Below are 26,088 nucleotides of genomic sequence, written 5' to 3'. Positions count from 1 at the left end.
AGACACGTTTACCATGTCGAGTAAAAGGCACAACAAACATGTAACATAACACACACCACTGCCAGACTCCATCAGAATCTTACTCAAAATCATACACCAATAAAAATCACCAAGTTTCCCAGGATTCCTCTGGATTAAACAGGGGTCTTTTGTGCGAATAGCCAAGGACCATTTCACCTTTTTGGATTATTTTCATCGTTACGAAACGTAGACTGGAGGCGGATGCAGGTGCAGGTCAAAGTCTTTATTAACAGTAGACAAACAGACACAGGGAACGCGGTCTTCACCAGGAAAACAAGAAACTGGTATCGTGGCTTGAAACTAGAGTAGGGCATGAAACCAGACCGCTTAACATGCTAACGTATTCACTATCGTAATCAAACATAAGCCGGAACCGCATCAGACGTTTGGTACAAACTATACCCACTATAATACTGCGCGAAGTGCGCACTCACACGGGGGGTTTAAATAGCAAACCTAATCAACCCAAAACATGGACACCTGGGGCAAATCAGAGACATGATCAAACTTAATTCAATGTCCAAGCGGGAAGGGAACGAAAACAAAAGAGTCACGTGAAGAGTCAGCAGCCGTGCCGCAGTGCCATCTGCTGGCCGTGGCGTAACATTCATAAGGTGTGACTCCTAAATATTGAACTATAGATTTAAAATCCACAGGGGGAAATGCACATATACTGACATACTGTATATTGGTAAATACATGCGTTTATCAGAAAATAGTATTTTCCAATAAATCACAAGATATTTCTGTTCCTTAAGGGGAACTAGCAGTATATTAGCACAATGCTACATTCTACAGATTTACTGTGTGTGATGACTGATTGTTGTCTAGTTTTCCTCTTTTTTATTAAGACACACATCAGCTGTGTTTTAACCAGAGTAACAGTTACTTTCACATTTTCACATGGAACAATTCACATTTGACTTCATGCATAAAATCTTCACACTGTATTATTTACTTTCACAGGGGGCAGTATCAGGTGAGTATAAACACTTTTCTGTGATGGTGATGTGTTGATGCTGCATGATGACAGATGATGTGGCCACACAGTAAGATGGTAACTAAACATACATACATCCTTCTCTTTTGTTTGCACGTTATTCCAGTTGTCTTTTAGTGTTTCATGATTAAACGTGTTGCAGATCATGCCATATATTTCATAATGACAGACACAGATTTGGGTTCGGTTTCACTGTTTTATGTCCAATTTGTATTTTCATGCCCCATTTGACTACCTGCAAGTTTTTACAAAATATGGGAACGCCGTGTAACCTCTGCTTGTCTCAAGTGGAAGTTAGTTAGCGATAGTTAAGTGATAGTTAAGCAGCTCCTCAGGCTGGAGTTTTACTGCTTTGTCCCATCTGGGCATGCTCAGAACAGCTGTAGACCACTCTGCTGGAGTGTGGCTGCATGCACCAGAGCAGTCAACCTACGAGAGAGGAGACCAAATTCACTAAAGAATATAAATTCACTAAAACTCTATGACAGTCAGTTTTCAGGCATTTTTCTTGGGTAATGGTAAAAGGAAGTTGGTGGACAGCGTGAGGATATTCATGTTTGAGCTTGTGTACCTGGCTCTGCCTGATCCATTTCTGTTCTAGAAGGTTGCCCTGTTCCTCACACAGCACCAGAGCTTCCTTGAAGAGGTCCTGCGCTAGTGTTTCCCTTCCAGTCAGCTGGTGTAGGTAAGCATTCAGGTGCAACACACGGGGGCCAAAGATGTGACTTTTTCCAAAACGTTGTGTGAAGTCTGAAAAGAGCTATGTAAGAAAATACAGCATGTTACATCATGTATATAGCGGTTGGGGAAATGTTTATGTTTATGTAGTGTAGTAGCTATAACATAAAAGATTACACTTATACACAGTAGTTCTTTATCACATATGGACCAAGTTTGGAAAAAACTCTCCATACAGGTTCACATTAAAAGTGTATTATCTGTTTTTGCTTCAGTACTACTCATTTAAAAAAAAATCTGAATTAAAGCTTTTAAAAACACCTTTTGTGATTTTTTAAGGGTAATCCTTCTTTGACGGTTGCAATCAGTCAGTTCTTTCCTGAAGAGTAGGATGCTGCACTCCAGGAGAATGACCCCACCACTGATGGACTCAATGGAGGTTGGAATCTGAGTGTACACTGTATACGCATTATCAAAGAAGACTGCAAACATCTCCCAGTTTTCCAGCCGTGCATACCTGAACACACACACACATACACACACACTTACAGAAACAGTATTTTGGTCTTACGCCAATCCTGAATGCTCTTACATGACTGAGAGTCACATATAGTAAAGTTAGTCTATGTGACCGAGAGCAACTTCTCACCACAGAGCCACTGCAGAGTAAAGATGCAGCATCAGACTCTTATCAGCTTCTAGGTTAGCATCTGACCGAGATTCTTCCACAAAAGCCAAACACTCCTCGAATGGTCTGAATACAAATCCTGAACCGAACAAGGACAAAACTGTTCATGTTGGACCATGTTTCAGATAATTATTTTCAGGTCGGTTTAATGTTTATCCATAAACATAACTAACAGCTAAAAGTAGAGTATAGTTTGACCATGGACAGGGATGGGCAGTACTTATGATACATGGGTCTGAAATATGTATTTAAATTACAAAACAGTATTTCTAAAATTCGTACTTGAAGATTGTAGAATGGAAAAATACTGATCTAATTTTTCTATTACAAAATGTAATATATAGATTTTATTTTGCTCCATTACGTATTTTTGCCCATCGCGGTTCACGTGTAACAGAAGTAATAATCATGGATCTTCCCATGACTGACAGAGCGCATACCAGCATACAGCAAGAAGTTCATGCAGGCAGAATAAAACCAGCCCTTATCTATACTGCTTGACATTTCTCTGCTCAGAGTCCGGATCTGCTGCACACTCTCGCTGTATCTGTACACATTGAGACATACACACACAGTCACATGTTCTGCATCATCAGGTATAATTGTTTCAAGCAATAACTGAAGCACAGCCAAGGAAGCTGTCCCGCTGCCCTGCATAGCCGAGGAAGCTGTCCTGCTGTCCAGCCCAGCTGAGGAGGTCGTCACGCTGCCCTGCACAGCTGCGGAAGCTGTCCTGCTGTCCAGCCCAGCCGAGGAGGCCGTCCCGCTGTCCAGCCCGGCCGAGGAGGCCGTCCCGCTGTCCAGCCCGGCCGAGGAGGCCGTCCCGCTGTCCAGCCCAGCTGAGGAGGTCGTCACGCTGCCCTGCACAGCCGAGGAAGCTGTCCCGCTGTCTAGCCCAGCCGAGGAGGTCGTCACGCTGCCCTGCACAGCCGAGGAAGCCGTCCCGCTGTCCAGCCCAGCCGAGGAGGCCGTCCCGCTGTCCAGCCTAGCCGAGGAGGCCGTCCCGCTGCCCTGCACAGCCGAGGAAGCCGTCCCGCTGCCCTGCACAGCCGAGGAAGCCCTCCTGCTGTCCAGCCCAGCCACGGAGGCCGTCCCGCTGCCCTGCACAGCCGAGGAAGCCGTCGTGCTGTCCAGCCCAGCCGAGGAGGCCGTCCCGCTGCCCTGCACAGCCGAGGAAGCTGTCCCGCTGTCCAGCCTAGCTGAGGAGGCCGTCCCGCTGTCCAGCCCGGCCGAGGAGGCCGTCCCGCTGTCCAGCCCGGCCGAGGAGGCCGTCCCGCTGTCCAGCCCGGCCGAGGAGGCCGTCATGCTGCTCTGCACAGCCAAGGAAGCCGTCCGGCTGTCTAGCCCAGCCGAGGAGGTCGTCACGCTGCCCTGCACAGCCGAGGAAGCCGTCCCGCTGTCCAGCCCAGCCGAGGAGGCCGTCCCGCTGTCCAGCCCAGCCGAGGAGGCCGTCCCGCTGCCCTGCACAGCCGAGGAAGCCGTCCCGCTGCCCTGCACAGCCGAGGAAGCCCTCCCGCTGTCCAGCCCAGCCACGGAGGCCGTCCCGCTGCCCTGCACAGCCGAGGAAGCCGTCGTGCTGTCCAGCCCAGCCGAGGAGGCCGTCCCGCTGCCCTGCACAGCCGAGGAAGCTGTCCCGCTGTCCAGCCTAGCTGAGGAGGCCGTCCCGCTGTCCAGCCCGGCCGAGGAGGCCGTCCCGCTGTCCAGCCCGGCCGAGGAGGCCGTCCCGCTGTCCAGCCCGGCCGAGGAGGCCGTCATGCTGCTCTGCACAGCCAAGGAAGCCGTCCGGCTGTCCAGCCCAGCCGAGGAGGTCGTCACGCTGCCCTGCACAGCCGAGGAAGCCGTCCGGCTGTCCAGCCCAGCCGAGGAGGTCGTCCCGCTGCTCTGCACAGCCGAGGAAGCCGTCCCGCTGTCCAGCCCAGCTGAGGAGGTCGTCACGCTGCCCTGCACAGCCGAGGAAGCTGTCCCGCTGTCCAGCCCAGCCGAGGAGGTCGTCACGCTGCCCTGCACAGCCGAGGAAGCCGTCCCGCTGTCCAGCCCAGCCGAGGAGGCCGTCCCGCTGTCCAGCCCAGCCGAGGAGGCCGTCCCGCTGCCCTGCACAGCCGAGGAAGCCGTCCCGCTGCCCTGCACAGCCGAGGAAGCCCTCCTGCTGTCCAGCCCAGCCGCGGAGGCCGTCCCGCTGCCCTGCACAGCCGAGGAAGCCGTCGTGCTGTCCAGCCCAGCCGAGGAGGCCGTCCCGCTGCCCTGCACAGCCAAGGAAGCTGTCCCGCTGTCCAGCCTAGCCGAGGAGGTCGTCATGCTGCCCGGCACGGCCGGGGAAGCCGTCCTGCTACTCTGCCCGGCCGAGGAGGCCGCCCAGCCCTCCAGAGCCGCCGGGGGCGGCGCCCAGCGTTCCAGCGCCGCCGGGGGCGGAGCTCCGACTTTCAACCCCGGTGGGGGTGCTGCTCCGCCCGTCTGCTGCCCGACGGAGGCTGCCTCGCTTTCCGTGGCAGCGAGAGACAGCTCGCACAGGGGCCCGGGACCCCCGTTGGAGGGGGGTTCTTGGTACTCCGGGAGGAGCACCCTTTGGAGGGGGGTTCTGTTACGCCACGGCCAGCAGATGGCACTGCGGCACGGCTTCGGACTGGTCACATGACTCTTTTGTTTTCATTTGCTTCCTGCTTGGACATTGATTTAAGTCTGATCATGTCTCTGATTTGCCCCAGGTGTCCATGTTTTGGTTTGATTATGTTGACTATTTAAACTCCTCCGTGACTGCGCAATTCGCGCAGTATTATTTGGTTTACATTTGTCATGTCGAGGAAGTATGACGGTATGTGCTAACGTGTAGCATGCTAGCGGTTGTAGCTAGATGTCCTGAGTTTAAGTATAGTCAGTAGAGACCGTGCTCCCTGTGTTTTGTTTGTCTGCTAATTAATAAAGACTTTGACCTGCACCTGCATCCGCCTCCAGTCCCGATACGTTTTGTAACAAGTCTAAACTAAAAAAACACGTAATCGAAATGATCAACCTTAAACTTGAGAGCGATCACGTGTATTTGTTTCCTAAACAAAACCACATGTTTCAGCAATGGAGACTTGCAACCTAAAGCTATCTGGCTATATCCCTCCTGACAAATCTTCAATAATTTTGGCCAATCCAAGAAAAAGACAAAGGATAACAAGCCATTAAAGTTGAGAGAGAAAGAAAGGGAAAAAAAAACACAGCCACTCATAATCTCTTACCTTCGCAGCTGTTCTCGCAGTAACAGGTCTTGGTTGATGAGACGTTCCTGGGCTCTGAGGCACACTTGAAGACGCCCGCTCTAAACAGTGATCTCAGGTGGATTATGAGCTCCGGTTCATTCATACAAGGCAGCGTGATCTTCAGCAGCTCAAAGTTGAAGTTGTTATCGTTGAAGTGTCCAATAACAGAGGCACATTTCACCACCTCCCACTCTTCATCCAGCATTGTCTGCTTGTTAGCGAAAGCTAGACAAGATATAACAAAAAGTAGTAAGTGCGTTGCTGAGGTAAGACTTGTTTACATAAAAGGAATGTGCTTCATTGATGAAAGTTAAACACACCCAATCGCCTGCTGTCCATCTCACTAGATGACAATCCAGGTTCAAGAACAAACCTGTAATACAGTTCCAGTTCCTCAGATTATTGTCAAATAATCCACTTTTGTATCGGTTGTCACTCATTGTGTGCAGATGATTTCAATCATATATATAAAAAAAATACAATACAGCACAAAAAAAATAAAAATAAAATAGAACTGAACGCATTTACATCTGATTGACATCGCCACAATAATACACTTGCACAGCCCACTTTTGAGGCCTAAAGGTTGAAAGAGGCAGCAAGGAGTAGTGTTTGGTTGGCTCATTACATGACACAATCCCTGGGTTACTCCTCGACAGCTCTGCAGCCCCACGCACTTTCTCTCCATACACTGTCACAGAGAGAAGCAGTATTAAAATAGAAGCAGTTAATAAAATATCAATGTTTAGAGAACACTGAAGTAACGCTGTGTAGGAAAACACTCCTTACCTCTGCAACATTCTCTCAAAGGGCTCTGCTCAAACTTGTACTTGACTCTTCCTGTAGCTACGCCTATAGAGATACTCCTATAGGACACAAACAGGACTAGTTGAAATGCTCCATGTGTGTAAGTGTGTAAAATGATAATGAGGAGTTTGTCTGGAACACTCAATGCTGTGACTTACGAAACACTGTCGATTTGTTGGTGGCATGTCTCATGTATCCGGAAGGCAGCCTGCACTGCTTGAGCAGTCTTATCCTGTCTCTTATCCTCAGGTAAGCCAACGGCACACACAAATATACAGCCCTGAAATCACACGACAGATCCAGAGAAATGACTGCATGTGATGTTCCCATTCAGCTTTACAGTGGTAAAAATGGCAGGTGTGAGTTTTCTCTGAAGGCTGATCAAACTTGACCTTATTATTAGTAGGTAAGAATCTCGTCATGAAAATAAAACTCTAATTGTGGTTGTGATTGTATGTTAATTTATACTTTAAACTCTAACACTATCAACTGTTTACCCAGCTAAATGTCTGTTACCGACTCAAGATTTAATAATAATAATAATAATAATAATAATAATACTAAAGTAACCAAGACCTGGAAAACATACCTCTTCAAAAAAGAAGACATTGCAGATTTTCCCACGGCACCTGAACATCTGCTCTGCAATAGTTTCGCTGACTTCTTGACGACCGAATCTCAGATCCGTCTGAGTCAGCACGAATTGCAGATACACAAACATGATGGTGGTAGGCCATAATCTAGGCAGGCCAGGATTGGGGGCTTCCCGTTGCTGATTTGCTTGTATCTAATGGAAGAAAAATAAATAACTCTGTCCCATTCTCCATGTACACTTCTGGCGTTAATGCAGTCGGAACACGAAGCAAACACCAAGGTCCACTCTGACCAAGAATATGTACTGTACGACCATCTAACATACTAATTCTGATACATTATTGTCTCAAATAGTACTCACCTTGTTATGGGCTGTTTGAATCATAAAGCAACGGATGAAGGCTTCTCTGTCCTCATGTGTTATTAGGTATGTTATTGGGTTTTCTAAAGAAATAAAACATGTAAATTGATTTATGTAACAGTAGAAATGTACGTATTAAAAGCTGTGTGAAAAAAGTGCCTTACTCGTCATATGAATGTCAGTGCTGTAATGGTGCAGGTCATCCACTGAGATACTTTGCTGTTCCGTGCTGCATCGCACCTGATGTATCAACATTTATATCATTAACATTAACTTAACCTTTATTTGAACTGAAGGGAAAGGGAACTGAAGGGAAAGGGAATTCAGAAAAGTCTGCTAGATGAGGTTTAAGACCAACCTTGACAGCTTCTTCATTTTCAATATTTTTGAGAGTAAGCTTTTGTCTGTCGCAGTGTCGCCATGCTTCAGGGCACAGAATGATGTCGCTATGCGGCAGCCGCGCCTGAACCGATCGTATCTCTTCCACAGCCGGGCCAATGACAGCACAAAATTTATCTCCTAGTGTAATTTTGGTGAACCCCCCAGCTGATAATGCTACCACAAACAAGAAAAACATGTAAAGATTCTATCAAATATAAAGACACTAAATTATGCATGTAGAACTAAATAAGCACCTATTTTGATAGGTTGCTCATCGCCAGATTCTTTACTTCAGAGTTTTTCCACTTCCAGAATTGTGAAAGCACATTGGACAACATGAGATATGGTGTCACTCATCTGCACGTTCTCCTCCACCCACTCAGCCAGAATGACGTCGCCTGCAGGCAAGATTATGTAACATTGATGTACTGTCTTATGTGCAAATATGTTTTGTAACATATTTTGTAACTTTCCAGAGTAAAATAAAGATACCTGTGTGATGCACTACGTAACCGCCTGCAGCATGGATACCTGTAGTGTAGTTCAAACAGACATTACAATCTGCTCAGTTCAAAATGTACTAAGAAATTAGTGCAGGGCAAAAATTCATAACTTACATGCAGCTAGTTCTGCAGACCTGTGGTTGCATAGCCATGGCCAGTGTTCTGTAAAAGAAAAATGACAAGAATAAGAAAACAAGAGTACTCCAGCAAAATACATTTAGTGCAAAAAACACAGAGTCTAAAACTAATTTGTCTAAAATGGTGGTATTTTCCTGTTAACTAAATAATAGGATAATCTACCATCCACTGCACTTACTGAAATTAGCACCTGTTATTGGCCATTTTTCGGTGCTAAATATCAAATTACTATTTATATTCAAATTGTAATATTGTCCATTGTTCATGTAGTCAAGTTATGTACTATAGTAATAAGATATTTACACATAGAACAAGCATTTGTTTTTACCAAGTAACCATTTGGACAGCCAGGTTGGCCAGCTCACTGACCTTTTCTACTCAAGTACAGCAAAACACCAGTCTTGACTTCTGCAGCACGAATTCCCTCTGATGATAAACCCCTGTACAACTCAGATTCACTCGTTCCTGATTGTGAAATATGAATAATGTCGAAATTCATGTGTAAATTTTCGTTTCGTCCAAACTCACGGTTAATGCAACCAGTAACTGTAGAATAACAAACTGTTTCCAAGACAACAAGCAGCTCATTTCTGAACACTTACACATTCTATATTCCACGTCTCGTTGTGACGTCACAGACCAGAGGCGCGTCCGGCTTTCTTAAAGCCCCATTTTATTCACAGCTCCAGTATTTGCCTTCAATCGCCTCTAGATGGCGCCTTGAAGCGCACTGATAGTTTACTGGAGGAACGAATGAACGTAATATGAATGTAAAAGTTATTGAAGGAATTAAATGCTTATTAACTGTTAACACAAACTCCCTCTCTGTTTAATAATCACAATTGGATGACTAATGAGAAGGGAAATTATTTTAATTTTAAAGTTTTTTTATTTTTTTTAAATTTTTTTACAAACATAGTTAAACAAACAAACATACAAAGAAAATAAAAGTAATAACAGAGAGAAAAAGGGTGGGGGCTGACAGCCTACTAACAGAAAATGTCCACATAGCACATGTGCAGGATTTATATGTTAACATTCATTCAAACTATTTCCTTTAAAACAGATGTTTCAGGTAGCGTCCATTTATGTTGAAAAGCATCCTATTTCAACTGCAGATCAGCAGTCATCTTGTCAAATATATATACACAATCCCAGTTCCAAAAATGTTGGGACATTGTGGAAAATGTAAATAAAAACAGAATGCAATGATTTGCAAAGATCATAAACCCATATTTTATTCACAATAGAACATAGAAAACATCAAATGTTCCAGCTGAGGAAATTGTTGTGGATAAATCCACATTTTTAGCCCAAGACAAAGAGACAGAAAGTTTGGTAGATGTCAAAAAGTAAATAAACTTTATAGAAAACCAATAAAGTGTGACAGCACATTTTATATACCTTCCTCCAAAGCGTATCCATCTTAGGCGGGGTTTTGCCTTTCCTCATTAAAAACAGACCAATCTTCTTTGCCACAATTAAATATTCACGTCTATGTGTTATCTTAAATTTATGGTGCATGCGCAGTTAGTTGTTTTTTCTCAACACGATTTCATGAGGTCATGGTTTCTTCTTTTTCATAAAAAGGTTTCACACAGGCTTGTGTGTCCTGACCTTGATCCACACTCGCCTTTTAGGCCTCATTCTAAGTCGTTAATTGGTATCAGGCATAAGTTATCTGCTTCTGTGGGGGAGGATACAGGCTGGTACAGAAAGAACAACTATTGTACAGTAAGTCACAGAATTCATCCAACTCAATACACACTCAGACTATAACTCGATCAAACGTTGTTCTATGGATTTAGATTATGCTTCTAACTATTGATTATACATATAGATTCTGCTTTTTAACTAATATTGCTTATTGGATTATGCTTAAGTAATAATTCAAAATGATTACATGTCATAAATATTTAATATATTTTCCCCCCTCTGGGACTTACTAAGTCCCACCAAGCTTGAGAGAGTAATCTCACAATCCAGTCCCTTCATTTACACTAACTAGTGATCTACGACCCCTGACTGACCTTCTCCTTTGCCATCGCCTGAGACTGCCATTGGTTCTCCCTTACCTTCATTTAGACCCTCTCTCATGTCTTGGCTTGTTCTTTCTTCTGCAATGTCAACCACTGGATCGTCCCCTTCGATCACCTGATCCTCTTTTCTCCTAGGTCTTAATCTAGGTGCTCACTTTGTATGGCCCCTCGCTTCCGGGCTCGAACACCCCTAGATACACCTGTTCTCCAGGAGTCACTGGACAAGGAACTTCTGTTTCCTCTCTCAGTCCCAAGCTGTGTTCCTGTGAATAGATAGCAGTTAGATATCTATTATAGATAGTCATACATAGCAGTTAGTTATGGCATATATGCTCTCCATCTGCAATTCCTCCAGCGGAAGCCCTTCATAAGGACCTCTCAGATATGGCACAGACATGGGTCGACCCGCAAGCATTTCATGCGGTGTAAGATGCTTATTTCTGTTAGTCTGCATGCGATAGGTCATTAGTGCAAGAGGTAGAGCATCTACCGAAAGGAGTTCAGAGTCAGCACAAATTGTGTTAAGCTTAGCCTTAAAGTACCACTTACCTTTTTCACTATTCCCTGTGACTGAGGGTGATAAACACTTCAAAATTTTAATTTATTCACAGTTACTGTAACACTGTTTTTTAAACAAACGCTGAGCCATTGTCAGAGATAATCTGAGAGATAAAAAAAATTATCCATCATTGCCTGTAAGTACAGAGACCAGTCCTCTTGCTGTTTTATCTTTCCCATAACTTCCCCCTCGTGCACTGGTTAAAACCATGTGCATCTGAAATTCATACAGTGAGAAGTGCAGTAGGTACAATCAGAATTCTATTCAACTATTTGTTCTGTATGTTAAAGTGGCGTTCCAACGCTTTCTCTAAAACCTCATTGCGTTCAAACAGCTCCAAACAGATGACACAATCCATGTGCATAAGTATATATATATATATATATATATATATATATATATATATATATATATATATATATATATATATAGACACGACCCCCCCAAAGAATGCGTGGTTACACCCATGCTAGCAGCTCGTTTTGAGTGGTTTTAAACTCACCTTTATTAATCTGTATTCGATACTAGTGATGTGTCGTCGCGAAGGAGTCGGTTCTTTGAGCCGACTCCTTTAAGTGAACGATGGGAGCCGCCTCCCGTCTGAGAGCTGATTTATTATTATTATTATTATTGTAAATGAGCACAAGACAGAATAATCTTGTCGCCGCACTGCTCGGCCACGCCCACGCCATGCACTGACTGCATTGAGCGCATGTGACAAATAGGTGCGATAACATTCTCCATTTTAATACATTTAATACATTAATTTTAATAACAAAGACAACACAAAGGCAGAATGTAGAATTTATAAAGTGAAAATATCCCATGGAGCAGGGTCTCAGTATCTGTTTTCCATGTCTACCATACCTTCCTTAGATACGTGGTCTGTACCTTGAGTGAGGTTTTGCAGGTTTTTTTTTTATTTGTTTTTGGGTGATTTCTGCAGTTCTCTTATCATAATAGCTTGCTGTAAAAGACAGTGAGAGTGACATCTGGGTGTAACAACATCTGCAGAATGTATGCGTAATGTGACTGGGCAGTCTACTTCGCAGAAACAAGGTAGATTTTTTTTTTTTTTTGAAAATAGTGAGGCTGGTGAAAACTAACTTGTTTCATGGATGTTCCACAGCTACGAGCATATACATAGTATATGATGTTTTGTTTTTAACACGCTCCCAACCACATTACTTTTTTTTTTTTTTTTTTTTTTTTTTTTTTTTTACAGAATCTCACATACGACATTGAAATTACAGCATGAAGAACTGTTCCAGTAGTTTTTGGGAAGCTAACGTTTGTGTGTGTGTGTGTGTGTGTGTGTGTGTGTGTGGTCGGTCACAGTGAACTGACCATTAAATGTAGTAGTTACAGGCAGGCCCGATGGTGGAAGGAGGAGATACAGCGTCTGTCTCTAGATTGTGATTTTCTCAAGACTCGCCACCTTGGCTGCTTCGCCCCTCCTAGACCCAACTCGGTTACCAAATGGTACATCTCCTTAGCATGCTCATTTTATTATAATTTATACTATACTTATCGCTTCATATCTATACGACAGACACGCATACAGGTATAAGCATGTGCATGTATACTTTTAATTATAATTGTAGCTTTAATTAAGTGCATGCTTCAGTGTACAGGTATATGTGCATATATGATTTGGTTTATAGTGATGTAATCCAGAGAAAAACTACAGTATAGAAAAACCTTGTTTTTTTTTTTATAGTAAATATATACAGTACATACTACATGCCGTTGTGCATCTGCAGCGTAGCCAGATTCTCTCTTGGTGTTGAGATATAGAAGAGTTTAGTTTCTTTCAGTGACGTTGTTAAAGATGGAGTGAGCGACTGATGGATTTGATTGACAGGTACGTGAACGGGAGTGGGTATTTTGCGGACCTGGCGGATGCGTTGGAGAACGCGAAGGAGGAGATCTTCATCACTGATTGGTGGTCAGTACGCACACAATGCACACAGTGCCAGTTTAGAGTGGCGCATGTTATTAGACTCTAGTTTAGTTTTTGTGCTGTTATTGTTGCCATAGTTCAGTGCTGATGTTTGTTACAGAACAGATTCTACTTACTCCGTCAGACCTGGAAAATTAAATGTCAGTATAAGTCACGTGGCAAGTGGCTTATTATTACTGTTGGAAAGTAGATTTCCATTGTAGACATGCTGCTGATAGCTTGGACCTCCTGTGTATTTTGTGTGCACCTTCTATTACGTTTATGAATCTAGATCATTCCAGTTATATTGATTTATCTTGGACTCCTTATCTTATCTTCACAGCTTTTGGGGTTTTTACGTTTTTGTCCTGTCCAGTTTTTAATTGGTTTAAATTCCTGAGCATTGAGATCTGACTCTGCGTTGTGAGCTTTGCGGTCTGGGGATTAATTGCTGTTTTGTGTTCGTCCTCTCTCCCTTTTCTCTCAGGTTAAGTCCCGAAATTTTCCTCAAGGAGCGTCCAGCACAGAATAACCAATGGCGTCTTGACCAGATCCTCAAACGCAAAGCCGTAAGCAGCAGATTTGTGCTTTTCAGCACACAGATAAGAACATGAGCAAATCAATAATGAGACAGTGAATGGAGAGTTTCCTTTTGATTTCTTCCCTCATAGTGTGTGTGTGTATGTGTGTCTGTGTTTTCAGGAGGCAGGTGTAAAGGTTTATGTACTGTTGTACAAAGAGGTTCCATTTACCATCAGCATTGACAGCAAGTACAGTAAGAGAGCCTTGATGGACCTGCACAATAACATCAAGGTGTGAACCCTACACAAAACACACTACACTATACTGAGACTTTTTTACGAATTAATCCCTCTTGTTCGTTTATTTGTTTGTAGTGATGGTAATTTATGATTGTTTATCTTGCTGTTGCCTAGGTTATGCGTCATCCCAACCACGTGACCTCCGGAGTCTTCCTGTGGTCCCACCATGAAAAGATGGTGGCTATCGTTCAATCGATGGCCTTCATGGGCGGGCTGGACCTTGCTTTCGGCAGATGGGACGACAGTAATTACAGGCTAACTGACGTCTTAGTATCGGGCACAGATTTTCAGGGTGCACGTTCAGTTCCAAAGGTGGCTATGACAAGGAATTACTTATATAACTACTTATAACCTGATATATTACTTATATATCATGGATTATAGTATATGCTCTGTTTTGTATTGTGAATCTCTCTCTCTCTCTCTCTCTCTCTCTCTCTCTCTAGACTAAAAGGAAGGCTGTCGCTGGCAGAGCGGATGATAAAAACACACTGTTGTGGTTAGGAAAGGACTACAACAACTTCTTCATGAAGGACTGGACACAGATAGACAAACCTTTTGAAGGTACCACCAAGCACTATTTGAGTTGTGCTAGCATGCATGCAGGAGTATACCTATTGTAGTTGCAGTAGTAATGTATTTTCTCACTCAGATATCGTGGACCGGACAGTGGTGCCGCGCATCCCGTGGCGTGACCTCGGAGCCATGGTCCGTGGGAAGGCAGCCAGGGACCTCTCGCGCCACTTTATTCAGCGCTGGAATTTCACTAAGGTCAGAGGTCAAGCTTAATCCTTGTGCGTCCCTATGGACGTTTGTCTTTTTCTTTTTTCTTTTTAAAATCATTTTCTGTGTTAATGCAAACAACATAAAATTTGCAAAAGGTGTGTGTTTTTATTGGAATTTTAATATTTCACTCTCATTTGCTTTCAGAAATCTATTTTAAACTAGGTACACAAAATAGTTACACTCAGGACCTTAAGGACAAAAATGTCCCCATTGAAACCTGTTCAAAAGGCAATATTTAATCTCCGTGACATTTAAGCATAAAATCATGCATTCTGTGTTAATAGGCTTTTATTTTGTTGACAAAGGTTCAAAACATTGTGTAGTATTTTCTCAGGTTTGTTTTTGCCATGTTTGTAGACCGCAGTGCCGGATGGGAAAGGTAGTCACTGGTTTGCTGTGACCTGACACAAATATTAATATATAATATTTTTATGACAGTTTCTGGGCCTATGTGTAACTTTTTTAATTGATCCATGGGTTAATGAAGCCTAGTATTACATATGCACTAGGGTTTAAATGACGGAATGCTTTGTGTGTGTCTGTTTTTCAGAACTCTATGATGAAGTGTAAAGCCACAATTTACCCGTACCTGCTGCCGAAGAGTCACAGTACTGCCGCTTTCTCCGATTCCGATAAGCCTTCCGCCGAGCCTGAAGAGGACAAAGCAACTGTGCAGGTATACACAGACAGACACCCACACACAGACAGACACCCACACACAGACAGACACACGAGACTGGATACGTGTCCAAAAATATTTTAATATCCTCAGTAATTAAACACTAATTACACTGTTACACTAACACTGAGCTCCTCAGATGACCTGACTAATATCTAGAACAGGGGGGACTGAGAAATTAACTTTCAGCCAATAAGAACAAGGATTTTCTTTCCTTTTTTTTTTTTTTTTAGAGTTACTTACATTTGCAGTTATTCCTAATTTGAGTCTCATTTGAGAAAAATAATTTGACAAATTAATTGAAATCATAAACCTTTGCAAAGAATTTAGTCATAGTCTTGCTTTTTCCCTTTCTCTTTTTGAAAATTTAATCGTCTCTCTCTTTTTTTCTTGTTCTCCATTGTCAGGTGCTTCGCTCCGTGGGTTTGTGGTCAGCTGGGACATCCGAATGTTCTATACAAAAGGCATACATAGAAACCATCAAGAACAGCCAGCACTACGTATATATTGAGGTAACACACACACACACATCCCCAGGTGTTCGCTCCATGGATTCGTGGTCAGCTGGGACATCCGAATGTTCTATACAAAAGGTGTATGTAGAAACAATCACGAACAGCCAGCACTACATTTATATAAAGGTAATACACACATACACACATCCCCAGGTGCTTCACCGGCCGGGACACATGAAGTAACACTCACACACATTTTCACGTACACTGATGTACAGAAGACACGTCTCCTTCATTGGGACTGATGTACAGAAGTATCTTGACGGTGTTTTGACAGTGTTGTGTTTGTTCTCCTCAGAATCAGTTCTTTATTAGCGTTGATGAGACTGCCGGAACTTCTGCCGCTGATGAAACTCCTGTGATGAGCAAAGACATAACAGATGCTATTGTTGATAGGATCCTGCTTGCACACGAGTACGTGTGTGTGTGTGTCTGACTATGGGCATGTAGGCTTTTCCATTTCCATTTTCCATTTGAAGGGGCAGAAGTACAGAGTGTTTGTGGTGATTCCTCTACTGCCTGGGGTCAAGGGAGACATCAGTAAGGGAGGAAGCATCACCATGCGCGCAGTAATGCATTATACATACAAGTACACACACTCTTTCTTTCTTTCTGTTTCTTTCTGCCTTCTTTTTCTTTGCAGTACAGTACTTTTCGTACTATACTTTATTCCTTTTCTTTCTGTACTTTTTTTCTGTATTTTACTTTCTTTTTTTCACAACCCCAATTTCCAAAAAAGTTGGGACAGTATGGGGAAAAAAAGTAATTTGAAAATTCAATTCATCATGTTGTTACGAAACGGGACTGGAGGCGGATGCAGGTGCAGGTATCATATATGCAGGTGCATATATCTCTATATATATATGAGAGAGAGAGAGAGAGAGAGAGGAGCACTGATGTGGAGATTTTCCCCAAGAGACGACTCCGAGTCCTAATCAGTGTGTGGACGTCGTCTCTCACTCAAGATACACCTGCTGGCCCCCGATCTGTCATTTCAGCTCCATGTAAATGATGTGGTTTCTCTCTTTCACTTCTCTCTGAGTGGAAGAATGCATCAATGCATTAAAAAATTCCATCTAAATCAAGAGGTTCAAACTTATCTTAGGTAATGAGTTACGTTACACTTACTCTATTGTCAAGTTGGCCAGACTGAAATTTCTTTTATACGTTTATTAGACCAATAAAATATTAACAGCTCCTCTGAAATGTGACCTTGTCACAAACTGGAGTCGGTGGAAGTGAATAAATGAATGACTGAATGTCTTGAATACTATAAAATGTTGATTTATTTGGTTGGTTTGTGATTCTCACCAGTCTCACTGCTGCCACCTTGTGGCTGTTCTCTTGACCCTTGAGAATGTAATCTATGAAGAAATCAATGTTGGATGAATGAGACATTGTTCTGCTTGCATGTATGTACAGGTGATTATTAAGCAAATGTGTCAGAACTTTGTGAATATGGGGGATGTGTTCAGGCAGGTGGCTGAGTATATCAAAATGTCATCAGTGAACCAGCTTCTAGCCTGTAACACAACAGATCACTGATAAATACCTAAACTCCAGAAGGGCCATTAAACAGTCCGTTCAGCGTTAATAGATATTCATAGTGCCTTGGTTCAGGTTTGTATGATAATGAGCATTTATTAGTCACATATATAGTGAAGTTATTTTTTTTCGAATATCCCAGCATGTTAGGAAGTTGTGGTCAGAGCGCAGGGTCAGCCATGATACAGCGCCCCCTGGAGCAGAGAGGGTTAAGGGCCTTGCTCAAGGGCCCAACAGTGGCATCTTGGCAGCGCTGGGGATTGACCCCCTGACCTTCCTATCAGTAACTCAGAGCCTTAACCGTCAAGCCACCACTGCCCCATGCACCATGGAGGTCGAGATTGGTGAAGAAACTCTGAGAGATGCACAACAGCAGTATTTGAACTAGATTACTCTGTATCTCTCTCTTGTTGTTGTTTTAAAGCACAATAGGGTTTGTGTATTCAACTTTAACAGACAGTTTGCAATGTTTAAGGGCTTATGGGCGTTGTTTCATTAGTTCATTAGTTAAAACACCACCCACGGCGTAGCCTACTTACACAGACTTGTAAATAGTATGGATTTCAGACCCACCCCACTTCTACAGTAATAAAGATAACTTACGGTTAATGTTTAGTTTTCTACACACTGCATTTGTCTGAGACCTGGATTTGTTTAAACCTCAACATTTCCTACTCAGTACAGTGATACCAGTACATAATTAGAGAGTCACAGTGTTTAAATGAATTTAACTTCACTTTATTTATATGACAAAAATATATCATATTGTTAAAACATAAACAATTTTGTACTCTCAACAATTCCACCTCCACGATGTGTGGGAGGGTTTTTGTTTGTTTGTTTTCTTCTTTTTTTAAAGTGTCTTTTAAAAATGCGTTCAGTGCCGTTTGAAAGACAGCTATAATGTAAGCCCTTGGAAATGGATGAACTTTAACTCCCAGTTATCTGTAAGGCTTTAAAGCGGGGAGGGTCCAAATTCTAGACTGACAGCAAGTCTATTTACAAACGCCACGCCCGTCTTCTTATCTAAACAAACAAAATAGTTTCAGAGAAGACTGTGTGAGAAAATAATCCATCCTGACTACTAGCATTAAAGTATCCTACTGCACGTTTACATTGGGCTTCATTTAGAAAAGTGCAGCTAGTCGAGTTTATTCACAGACCGGATTGTTCCCATGGGGTGAAGCGACAGCCACACAAAACCAAGTTAGAGTTGTGTAATCCGTAATGTATTCGACGGTTTCTATAAACGTTAGACAATTATCTACAATTGCAAAACATTCAATCAATGTCAACATATTGCTTCTAGTCTGATTCTAAGATAGTGTAGGACGTCTAGCTGAGTTATGACAGAGACATCAGGAAGAGTGTATGGGTTTGAAGGCCATGTGACAACGTTCATGAATACTGGACTCTAATTGGTCAGAAGGTACTGATTCATTTTCTATAATGTTGTTGTTTCTATAGTAACTCCTCGTTTACATGGACTTTTACAGAGGATGCTTTGTGTACCATAAGTTTAATAATGAACCAAAAACAAAGAAAAACATGTCATCAATATGGTGAGTTTGTCTGGGATGTTTATTTAACGATTAATTTATGGAAGGAGTCTCCAGTGTCAGCACTTTGTAAAAGACAGAGGTAAAGCTGTAAATTTAGGGTGTTTGATATCTTCAGGACAGAGGAGTTTACACTTTCTCAGTAGCACGGTGAGCTTGGTGCATGTTTTAAAAAAAGGACATCCCTGCTGAGAAAAAAACAAAACAAACAAAAAACAAAAACAACAGAAACCCTCAGAGAATTCATAATGGTTTTAATGGGTATAGTGGGAATTGTATTGGTTTTAATGGAACCTGTAATGGTAATGCATTGGTGGGTCTCTACTGGTAATTTGTTGCCTTCTATTGGTGGCATGTTATGTCTAGTGGATACCATTAAGGACCAATAATGGTAATGGTTTTAATGGTTACATGATGGTCTGTAATGGTATTTGTAGTGGGAATCATTACAATTTCTTCGATGGCTTCTATTGTTGTTGAGTTTTTTTTGTTGTTGTTGTTTTTTCCAGCAAGGACATTATTTAATGTGTGGGGTGGCAACTGGGTGGCAGAGCTATATCAAGGGTCGCAGCTACTTTAGATAATGCTAGGAAGTTAAAAATGCCGGCTAGGAATTGGTAACAATGTACAATTAGAAAGCTTAGATAACTTTTCGGTAAAGTTTTAAACTAACCATAGCCCTACAAATCTCCATGACTACATCCTAAACAGCGTGTACTTTATGGGCTGTGTGCGGATTGGGACACAGCCCCAAGGCTTTGGGGTGTGGCAGCGCCTCATAAATGGAGTCGACTGCTTCCTGCTTTCCGCTTTCGAGAAGGAAGAAGCTGCTGTGGTGGTAAAAACAAAACAAAAAAAAAAACAACTCCGATGGCGGACTGGAAGCAGAAATGCGATTCGGAGTGGCAGCTAGCGGCTAACGGGGCTCCTTTACCGGACGACGTGGACTGGAAAGCCGTGTACGAGAAGAAACCGCTGGAGCGGAACTTACTGAAGAACCCGTCGCCTCACGGTATGGCTGTGACGTCACCAAACAACAGAGTGTAATCCGCATTGCTGTGTTTACACTGTTTCATGAGTTTGAGGAATTGAATCATTCGGAATGTAAATAAATGTAAACGACAGTGTTTGTAGGTAATGACTTCAAAATGTAGTTTTTTCCACGTTGCTATCCTACCTGCTTATTAAAAGTGCTGATTAGTTTTTAATTCGATTTAGATTTCAGATTTCTAGATGAGGTGTGTTTGTGTTGAACATGTTTTCTTTTAGAAAACTTTGGATGTTTATTTGTATTGTCCAATGTCCATGTCCAAGTTTGTTTTTTTACAATTTAGAAAGTCTAATTCAACTACTATGTTATAATTCATAGTTATAAAATTCCTAAGTTTCAACTGAAACTTCAGTTTACGTTTACACTTTGGACCTTGGAGATTGTATTTGATCTAGTCGGTTTAATCTTTGCAGTGACTTACTTTAGTGTGAGTAACGGGGCTCGTGCTGGGTTGGTTGGGCGTTTCTGTGCGATTGTGCAAAGGGATGGGCTGGTTTACATGCAGACACACGTATTCACTTTCCTACAGTTCTCTCCTGTTTTCCCAACAGGTTTGACTCATGACACGCCGCCACCCGAGCGCGAGGTCACAGGAGAACGTCCAGACCCTGACCTGCCACCGCAGTTTGAACCGACTGGTAAAACCATATAGTATAACACTGTATAGAAACATTACCCGTGTTCACGGAGACATCCTTCTTTTATCTTCGCAGTGTTCGTGAATTGTTTCGCGCTACTCTGTACGAATTCACAAATGTCTACAGTGTAGAGTTGGTCTGGCCCACCATAATCAGACGGTTGAATTGGTCAGAGAGTTAAAAAACGCAAATAATAAATGTTTAATTACACTGGGGAAGTTCTGCATATTTAGAGTCGGGTTACGCAAACTAAGCCTAAGTCTGGGTTTTTTCCCCCTGGGATTTATTTATTTAATAAAATATAATACCAATGTTTTTGTTCATTTGATGAGCTCCACTATAAAGGACCGTGCCCACAGTGTGAATGATAAGCTGACTCAGCAGTCATCTGCTACGTTTACAGCTCAACTTAAATTTAATTAATAATTTTATCGATAAAAAATTGAGTCCTTGAGATAAACAGTGTCTCAGATTAAAATGTCCTCACTGGGGGCTTTTCATTTACTGTTTCATATTACTCTCATTTATGTATTTAATAATGGCTTCAGATGGCATTTCATACTGTAACTTGTGTTGTTATGGTGTTTACGGCCAAAACATAAAATTATGCAAGACGTATTGGGGTTACAGCGAACTGAAAAAAGAAAATGGCCTTATGTTCATGGTCAGAACTATGCATACAGCCCTAAGACATGCAAAAATGATCATCAACGAATTCATATGAATTGTGCTGTGTTGTCGGTCTGTTTCAGGTGATTTCTCAGGTTGGACCACCAGTACCGAGCAGTTGCCACTGGATTCCTCCGGTATTCCTCCAGGTGTCGTGGTCTGTTATTTGCCAACCTTCAGGTGGGTACAGTTCTCTGACCAGGAGGCAGTAACTGAACATAAAAGCCTTTATTGCAGTCATGGACATCACATGGATATGCATTAAACAGTAGGTCCTAACAGATTAAAGATTCACACGTTTATTGTCATTGTGCCTCTTACAAGGTAAAAATACCAAAAGCATACAATGAGAAATATGCGTTTGAGTTTTAAAAAAATCAGTTAACGAGTCACGTACATTCTTACTCGCAGAACTTGCACAGGGAGAAGTCACAGTATTGCACATACTGCTGTTGCACACGTTGCGGTGGAGTTTGTTCTGCTTCTCGAAATACTAAAAACGGTTTGAGGTGTTGGGAAAGTCTAGACTCTGTCCTCCTATTCAGTCTAGTTTTATTGAGTTTATTTGTTCTTAAGTTATTTATAAACCGCACATTTAAAGACTTGAACTGATATAATTTGCACAGAGGACATGGGGGTGGGTTTGGGGCAGGGGAAAGACTTCCCGATCTGCAGCCAGTAAGGGGTCTTTGTTTGTTTGTTTGTTTGTTTGTTTGTTTGTTTGTTTTGATATGGTCTTGGCATTGGAAACTCAGTGATTAAGGTGTTGGGCTACTGCTCAGAAGGTCGTGAGTTCAAATCCCAGCACCACCAAGCTTGAAAAAGGCCCTTAACCCTCAATTGCTCCTTAAATGTAAGTTGCTCTGGATAAGGCCGTCTGCCAAATACCATAAATGTAATGTAATGTAATTTCCTCTCAGCTGGTTCTCCTTGGAGCAGCGAGTCGATCTGAAGGCCGAAGGACTGTGGGACAAACTGCTTGACAAGTTCCAGCCGGACATAGCCATCGAAGACTGGTACGTTATAAACACTCGTTACAGCCGTAGATTGGAGAGCTGGTGAGGGATAAACACTTATTACTGGCACGTTAAGGTGTTATTTTTGGTTTGTCAATTGTTCTTTTGATGTTCGTTGTCATACAGTTGAAATCTTGAGTACTGAGTAAAGTGTGTGTGTGTGTGTGTGTGTGTGTGCAGGTATGAGGAGAGTCAACTCCATGCCTCTATTTATGAGCTTCATGTAAAACTCTTAGCTGCTGATGGCCAAACAGTGATTAAGGAACACACATGCAGTCCCACAGAAGACCTGGAGATCTACTCTCACAACTGGAAACAGGTCTCTCTCTCTCTCTCTCTCTCTCTCACTCACACACACGCACACACAGCATGCACACGTACTACATGTCTGCAGAAATCATAGCTCGTCTGTTTTTCCAACTTGAATAGTATTACTGTACATAATTGCAATTATACTTCCTTTCCTATTCACTTATTCATTTCCTGTTCAGAGATTATAGAACAATTTGCATAACATATAATACTTTGTACCTGATGTTTGTCCACTCGTGTGTGTGTGTGTGTGTGTGTGTGTGTGTGTGTGCACAGGTTTCCCACGTGTTCTCAGGCTACGGGCCCGGCGTGAGATACGTTCACTTCCAGCACAAAGTGAAAACCAAGTTCATGATCGAATTCTTCGGTACCATGGTCACCGGTAGCTCTGTTGTCGTCAAGGCAACCAAGTCCAGCCCATAGTAATGCATGGCAGCTGGAGGTGTACTGTATACTTATTTCTACAGGAAAGTGATGATGCACTAGTGAGAGATGGCACGAATGCACTATACCTGTCTCATTTGTAACGCTGTATTAAAACACAAGGCTGAAAGTTTTATTCACAGGTTCAACAGCTCGTCTTTAAAAAAAAATGGATCGCACGCGTTAATAAACCAAAGCATTTCTCAACACCAAGGATTAGCATTGTTGTTGGTTTTGTTTCATGTCCATTTTCTTTCCTGAAGTCACCTATGGTGGATGTTATAACTCAGTTCAGCCAGCAGGGGGAAGCAAATGCAAGAAAATAAGCACAGGCCTGGACTCGAGCCCATTTCACCTCCAAGAGTTGAACGTGTGTAGTCGTTGATATGGTGAGATGTTTATATAACATTTATGGAAGGGATTTTCAAGTGTTTTGGTTTTGTTTAAGGAGTTTATGCTTTTGTGGTTTCTCAGTGACATGACACTCTGCAGGGTTTTTTGTGGTCTTATTAACTTCATGGCAGAAAAAAGTGATGGTGGTGAAGGAACAAATTTTTATAATGTAAGTGATAACAAGAACTATCTTGCCTCACAGACTTTCCACAACATCAAATTTAAAAAATATAAGCAGCTGTATACAAAATAAATTACAAATGGTCATCGTTGGCAAATCACTGTCGTACAAGAGCAATAAAACACTTCAGATTGTGCTGTTACAGGAAAATAATCATCTTTGGGCTAGCAAGTGTGATTCCACTTCATCACACCATCCTGTTGTTGATTATGTTCCTATAACAGTATGACCTACAGTGCATGCTCCACTTTTATAGCTCACAGTAACATGTCCTTGTTTGAAAAGCACTAATAAGCAGATGTGAATTCTAATACATACATAAAAACAATGGTGTATATACTTCTCAGAACAAGTAATGATAACAAACTTTACTTTTCCTTGTCACTGGAGTCGTACCATCAAGAGTACATCCTTTGTAGTTGAACATTGTAATTAAAGGTACACAATATTCAAATTTCTAGGCGATAGGTCCATACTAATGGTACAAAAGATGTATCCTTGATGGCTCCACCCACCCCAACAACAAGGAAAAAAATAGAGTTTGCTATCTTTGTTTCTGAGATTGTAGTTTGCTGTTCATTCTGGAGAAAAGTCAAGGAACCTGAGTGACCGCAGTAAATCTGTAAGGGGTAAATATCTAGTTGATACCATTTATTGGTCCTTAATGGTATCCACTAGACATAACACGCCACCAATAGAAGGCAACAAATTACCAGTAGAGGCCAACAGGGACCATTAGAGTTTCCCTTAAAACCAATACACTTCCCATTATAACCTTTTACAAATTCTATGATGGTTTCTATTGTTTTTGTTTTTCAGCAGGGAATGATCTGAAGAGTTGTCACTTCCTGCAAATATGCAAGCATCCATTCAATTTATAGCTGTTTATGTAAGTTTTTATGAGTTTTTAAAAAATTATATGATTGTATGAGATCCTCTGTACCAGATGTTCCCAGCCCTGGTCCTGAAGCAGAGAACCCCCCTGTCCTGCACTCTTAACACATCTGATGCCACTCAGGATGACTTGGTAATTACCTGATTAGTTGAAATGAAGTGCGTCGGAGCAGGAGGTTTCTTCAGGACCTGGGGTGAGAACCTGCACTTTATTAATAACTGTATGCAGTATTGCCCGGTCTCGTGAAGGGTGCCAATAATTCTTGACTTGACTGTAAAATGTAACTCTCTCTGGAGTGCTGAATGCAAATGAATCTGGCTTCTGTCCAACCCGCTTCATTTTATTAGAATGGACCGTTTGACGCACCGCTCCTCGTGTCGCGTGACGCAGGCGCGGTGTGTTTTCGGGGATGCTTTCCGACGACAGGTCACTTACACACACACACACGCGCGCATGCACACACATGCACAGAAAGCAATAATCCAGGACAACATCTAAGAAGGTACTGTAGGTGTTGCACTGGACTTTAGAAAAGGGAAAAGAAGAAGAAAAGCATCTCACTTGGTTTTCACACCAGCGATGCACGTGCAGTTGCAGTAGAACCTGAGGTAAGAACTGACAGAAATGTTTGCTTGTTTGTTTGTTTATTTTTAGTTTTTATTGCTGTGTGTGTGTGTGTGTTTGTTATGTTTGCTACCTCCACAGCTTTATTAAAGTTGAATGTTTGACTAGAGGGTGAAAGAACTTTCTCCGTTAAGAGTCTCACGTGCTCGTTCATTAACGCACGAGCCAAACCTCCGTTAAATTCACTTCAGCACACCTCAAACTTACGAGTTACTCGTGCAACAGGTGTTTCCCTCCGTTTAGACGATTATTGTCAATTATTTATTAATTTTTCATGTCAATGAGCTTGTCTTCATGCACATTGTCCACAAACATGTCGTTTTTATCCAGTTAAATAATTTAAAGCGGTTACTGAAGGACGAATGAATGAATGTGTGGAGTATTAATCTGTTCAACACGCTGTTATTGTCCAAGAAATTGATTTTAAAGACCATTTCTAAGCTTAAATCCTCTCTCCCTTAATTAAATGACGACCTATGAATATTCATGAGCTCTCTTCATGCACAAAGAATAGGTAAACGTGTCATTTCATACAATTTAAAAAAAATAATAATATCTGAAGATGAATGAATGAGTGAATCTGAATTAATATCTGGAGTGAAAATCCGCTCAGCAATGCTTTTGATGCCTAAGAAGTGACTAAAAATACTACAAGAGCGTCTCTTCATCCTCAGTGTAAAAAAAAAGAGCAATAGCTATGCATATTTATGAGTATGCTAATTATTTAGAACGTCTAATTTGACTTCCGCCCCGCCCCCACACCCTCCAAAAAAAGAAAGTAAAAAACACCTCACACAACTGCTAGTAAATTAGCTCGCGTTTGTCACAGGTCAACACGAGTAGAATTTCAGTATCAAAGTCTCGATTTACAACGCTGTTTCCTCAGTAATTTATTTAACAGCAGCCGAAAGACCTGTCAAAATAAACAGTTGCCACAGAATTCACATTTTGCGTGAGTTATAAACTCTATAGCTAATCTAGCTAGGCTAACCCTAGCTAAACCTAACTAGCCAGTTTCTCAGCTGTAT

The 26,088-nt window shown here is 42.1% G+C and overlaps 4 protein-coding genes across 8 annotated transcripts; 2 read left to right on the top strand and 2 right to left on the bottom strand.

Moving 5' to 3' along the window:
* Positions 1 to 229: 229 nt before the first annotated feature.
* LOC128603237 (adenylate cyclase type 10-like) lies at positions 230 to 2,852 on the bottom strand. Its single transcript, XM_053617546.1, has 5 exons — positions 2,828 to 2,852; positions 2,349 to 2,466; positions 2,021 to 2,216; positions 1,593 to 1,781; positions 230 to 1,450 (listed from the first exon to the last, which is right to left on the bottom strand). The coding sequence occupies exons 1-5, from the start codon at positions 2,847 to 2,849 to the stop codon at positions 1,316 to 1,318; spliced, it is 660 nt and encodes a 219-aa protein (XP_053473521.1). The 5' UTR covers positions 2,850 to 2,852; the 3' UTR covers positions 230 to 1,315.
* Positions 2,853 to 4,720: 1,868 nt separating this feature from the next.
* On the bottom strand, positions 4,721 to 9,100 carry LOC128603225 (adenylate cyclase type 10-like). Of its 5 annotated transcripts, none has more exons than XM_053617527.1 (14): positions 8,742 to 9,100; positions 8,390 to 8,437; positions 8,265 to 8,303; positions 8,027 to 8,170; positions 7,750 to 7,946; positions 7,556 to 7,631; positions 7,392 to 7,474; positions 7,026 to 7,223; positions 6,595 to 6,716; positions 6,419 to 6,495; positions 6,158 to 6,320; positions 5,950 to 6,002; positions 5,609 to 5,854; positions 4,721 to 5,359 (listed from the first exon to the last, which is right to left on the bottom strand). In XM_053617527.1, exons 6-14 carry the CDS (start codon positions 7,560 to 7,562, stop codon positions 5,298 to 5,300), a joined length of 1,011 nt encoding a protein of 336 aa, XP_053473502.1. In that variant the 5' UTR covers positions 7,563 to 7,631; positions 7,750 to 7,946; positions 8,027 to 8,170; positions 8,265 to 8,303; positions 8,390 to 8,437; positions 8,742 to 9,100; the 3' UTR covers positions 4,721 to 5,297. The 5 variants fall into 5 exon arrangements, with proteins under 5 accessions (XP_053473502.1, XP_053473500.1, XP_053473503.1 ...); XM_053617525.1 differs by having other exon boundaries at positions 8,783 to 9,100; XM_053617528.1 differs by having other exon boundaries at positions 8,063 to 8,170; positions 8,783 to 9,100.
* Positions 9,101 to 12,729: 3,629 nt separating this feature from the next.
* Positions 12,730 to 13,919, top strand: LOC128603247 (phospholipase D1-like). The gene is made up of 3 exons (XM_053617558.1): positions 12,730 to 12,959; positions 13,441 to 13,522; positions 13,656 to 13,919. Exons 1-3 carry the CDS (start codon positions 12,859 to 12,861, stop codon positions 13,770 to 13,772), a joined length of 300 nt encoding a protein of 99 aa, XP_053473533.1. The 5' UTR covers positions 12,730 to 12,858; the 3' UTR covers positions 13,773 to 13,919.
* Positions 13,920 to 19,594: 5,675 nt separating this feature from the next.
* On the top strand, positions 19,595 to 23,181 carry nccrp1 (P1, F-box associated domain containing). The gene is made up of 6 exons (XM_053617533.1): positions 19,595 to 19,870; positions 20,461 to 20,547; positions 21,300 to 21,396; positions 22,137 to 22,232; positions 22,413 to 22,551; positions 22,821 to 23,181. The coding sequence occupies exons 1-6, from the start codon at positions 19,729 to 19,731 to the stop codon at positions 22,965 to 22,967; spliced, it is 708 nt and encodes a 235-aa protein (XP_053473508.1). The 5' UTR covers positions 19,595 to 19,728; the 3' UTR covers positions 22,968 to 23,181.
* Positions 23,182 to 26,088: the final 2,907 nt, after the last annotated feature.

The sequence above is a fragment of the Ictalurus furcatus genome, chromosome 28, assembly GCF_023375685.1.
Source record: "Ictalurus furcatus strain D&B chromosome 28, Billie_1.0, whole genome shotgun sequence".
Lineage (NCBI taxonomy): Eukaryota > Metazoa > Chordata > Actinopteri > Siluriformes > Ictaluridae > Ictalurus > Ictalurus furcatus.
Note: the sequence above shows the minus strand (reverse complement) of the source record. Positions and strands in the feature narration are given on the sequence as shown.

Excerpts from the sequence above, each read along its gene's own strand:
- LOC128603237 (XM_053617546.1), bottom strand. The coding sequence starts at position 2,849 with ATGAACTTCTTGCTGTATGCTG. Across the intron at positions 2,467-2,827 it reads GAACTTCTTGCTGTATGCTG|GATTTGTATTCAGACCATTC; the intron begins GTATGCGCTCTG and ends TGTTCGGTTCAG. Across the intron at positions 1,451-1,592 it reads AATGGATCAGGCAGAGCCAG|GTTGACTGCTCTGGTGCATG; the intron begins GTACACAAGCTC and ends CCTCTCTCGTAG.
- LOC128603225 (XM_053617527.1), bottom strand. Across the intron at positions 6,496-6,594 it reads CAACAAATCGACAGTGTTTC|GAGTATCTCTATAGGCGTAG; the intron begins GTAAGTCACAGC and ends TGTGTCCTATAG. Across the intron at positions 5,855-5,949 it reads GATGGACAGCAGGCGATTGG|CTTTCGCTAACAAGCAGACA; the intron begins GTGTGTTTAACT and ends TATCTTGTCTAG.
- LOC128603247 (XM_053617558.1), top strand. The coding sequence starts at position 12,859 with ATGGATTTGATTGACAGGTACGTGAACGGGAGTGGGTATTTTGCGGAC. Across the intron at positions 12,960-13,440 it reads ATCTTCATCACTGATTGGTG|GTTAAGTCCCGAAATTTTCC; the intron begins GTCAGTACGCAC and ends CTTTTCTCTCAG. Across the intron at positions 13,523-13,655 it reads AGATCCTCAAACGCAAAGCC|GAGGCAGGTGTAAAGGTTTA; the intron begins GTAAGCAGCAGA and ends CTGTGTTTTCAG.
- nccrp1 (XM_053617533.1), top strand. The coding sequence starts at position 19,729 with ATGGCGGACTGGAAGCAGAAATGCGATTCGGAGTGGCAGCTAGCGGCT. Across the intron at positions 19,871-20,460 it reads GAAGAACCCGTCGCCTCACG|GTTTGACTCATGACACGCCG; the intron begins GTATGGCTGTGA and ends TTTTCCCAACAG. Across the intron at positions 21,397-22,136 it reads TGTTATTTGCCAACCTTCAG|CTGGTTCTCCTTGGAGCAGC; the intron begins GTGGGTACAGTT and ends ATTTCCTCTCAG.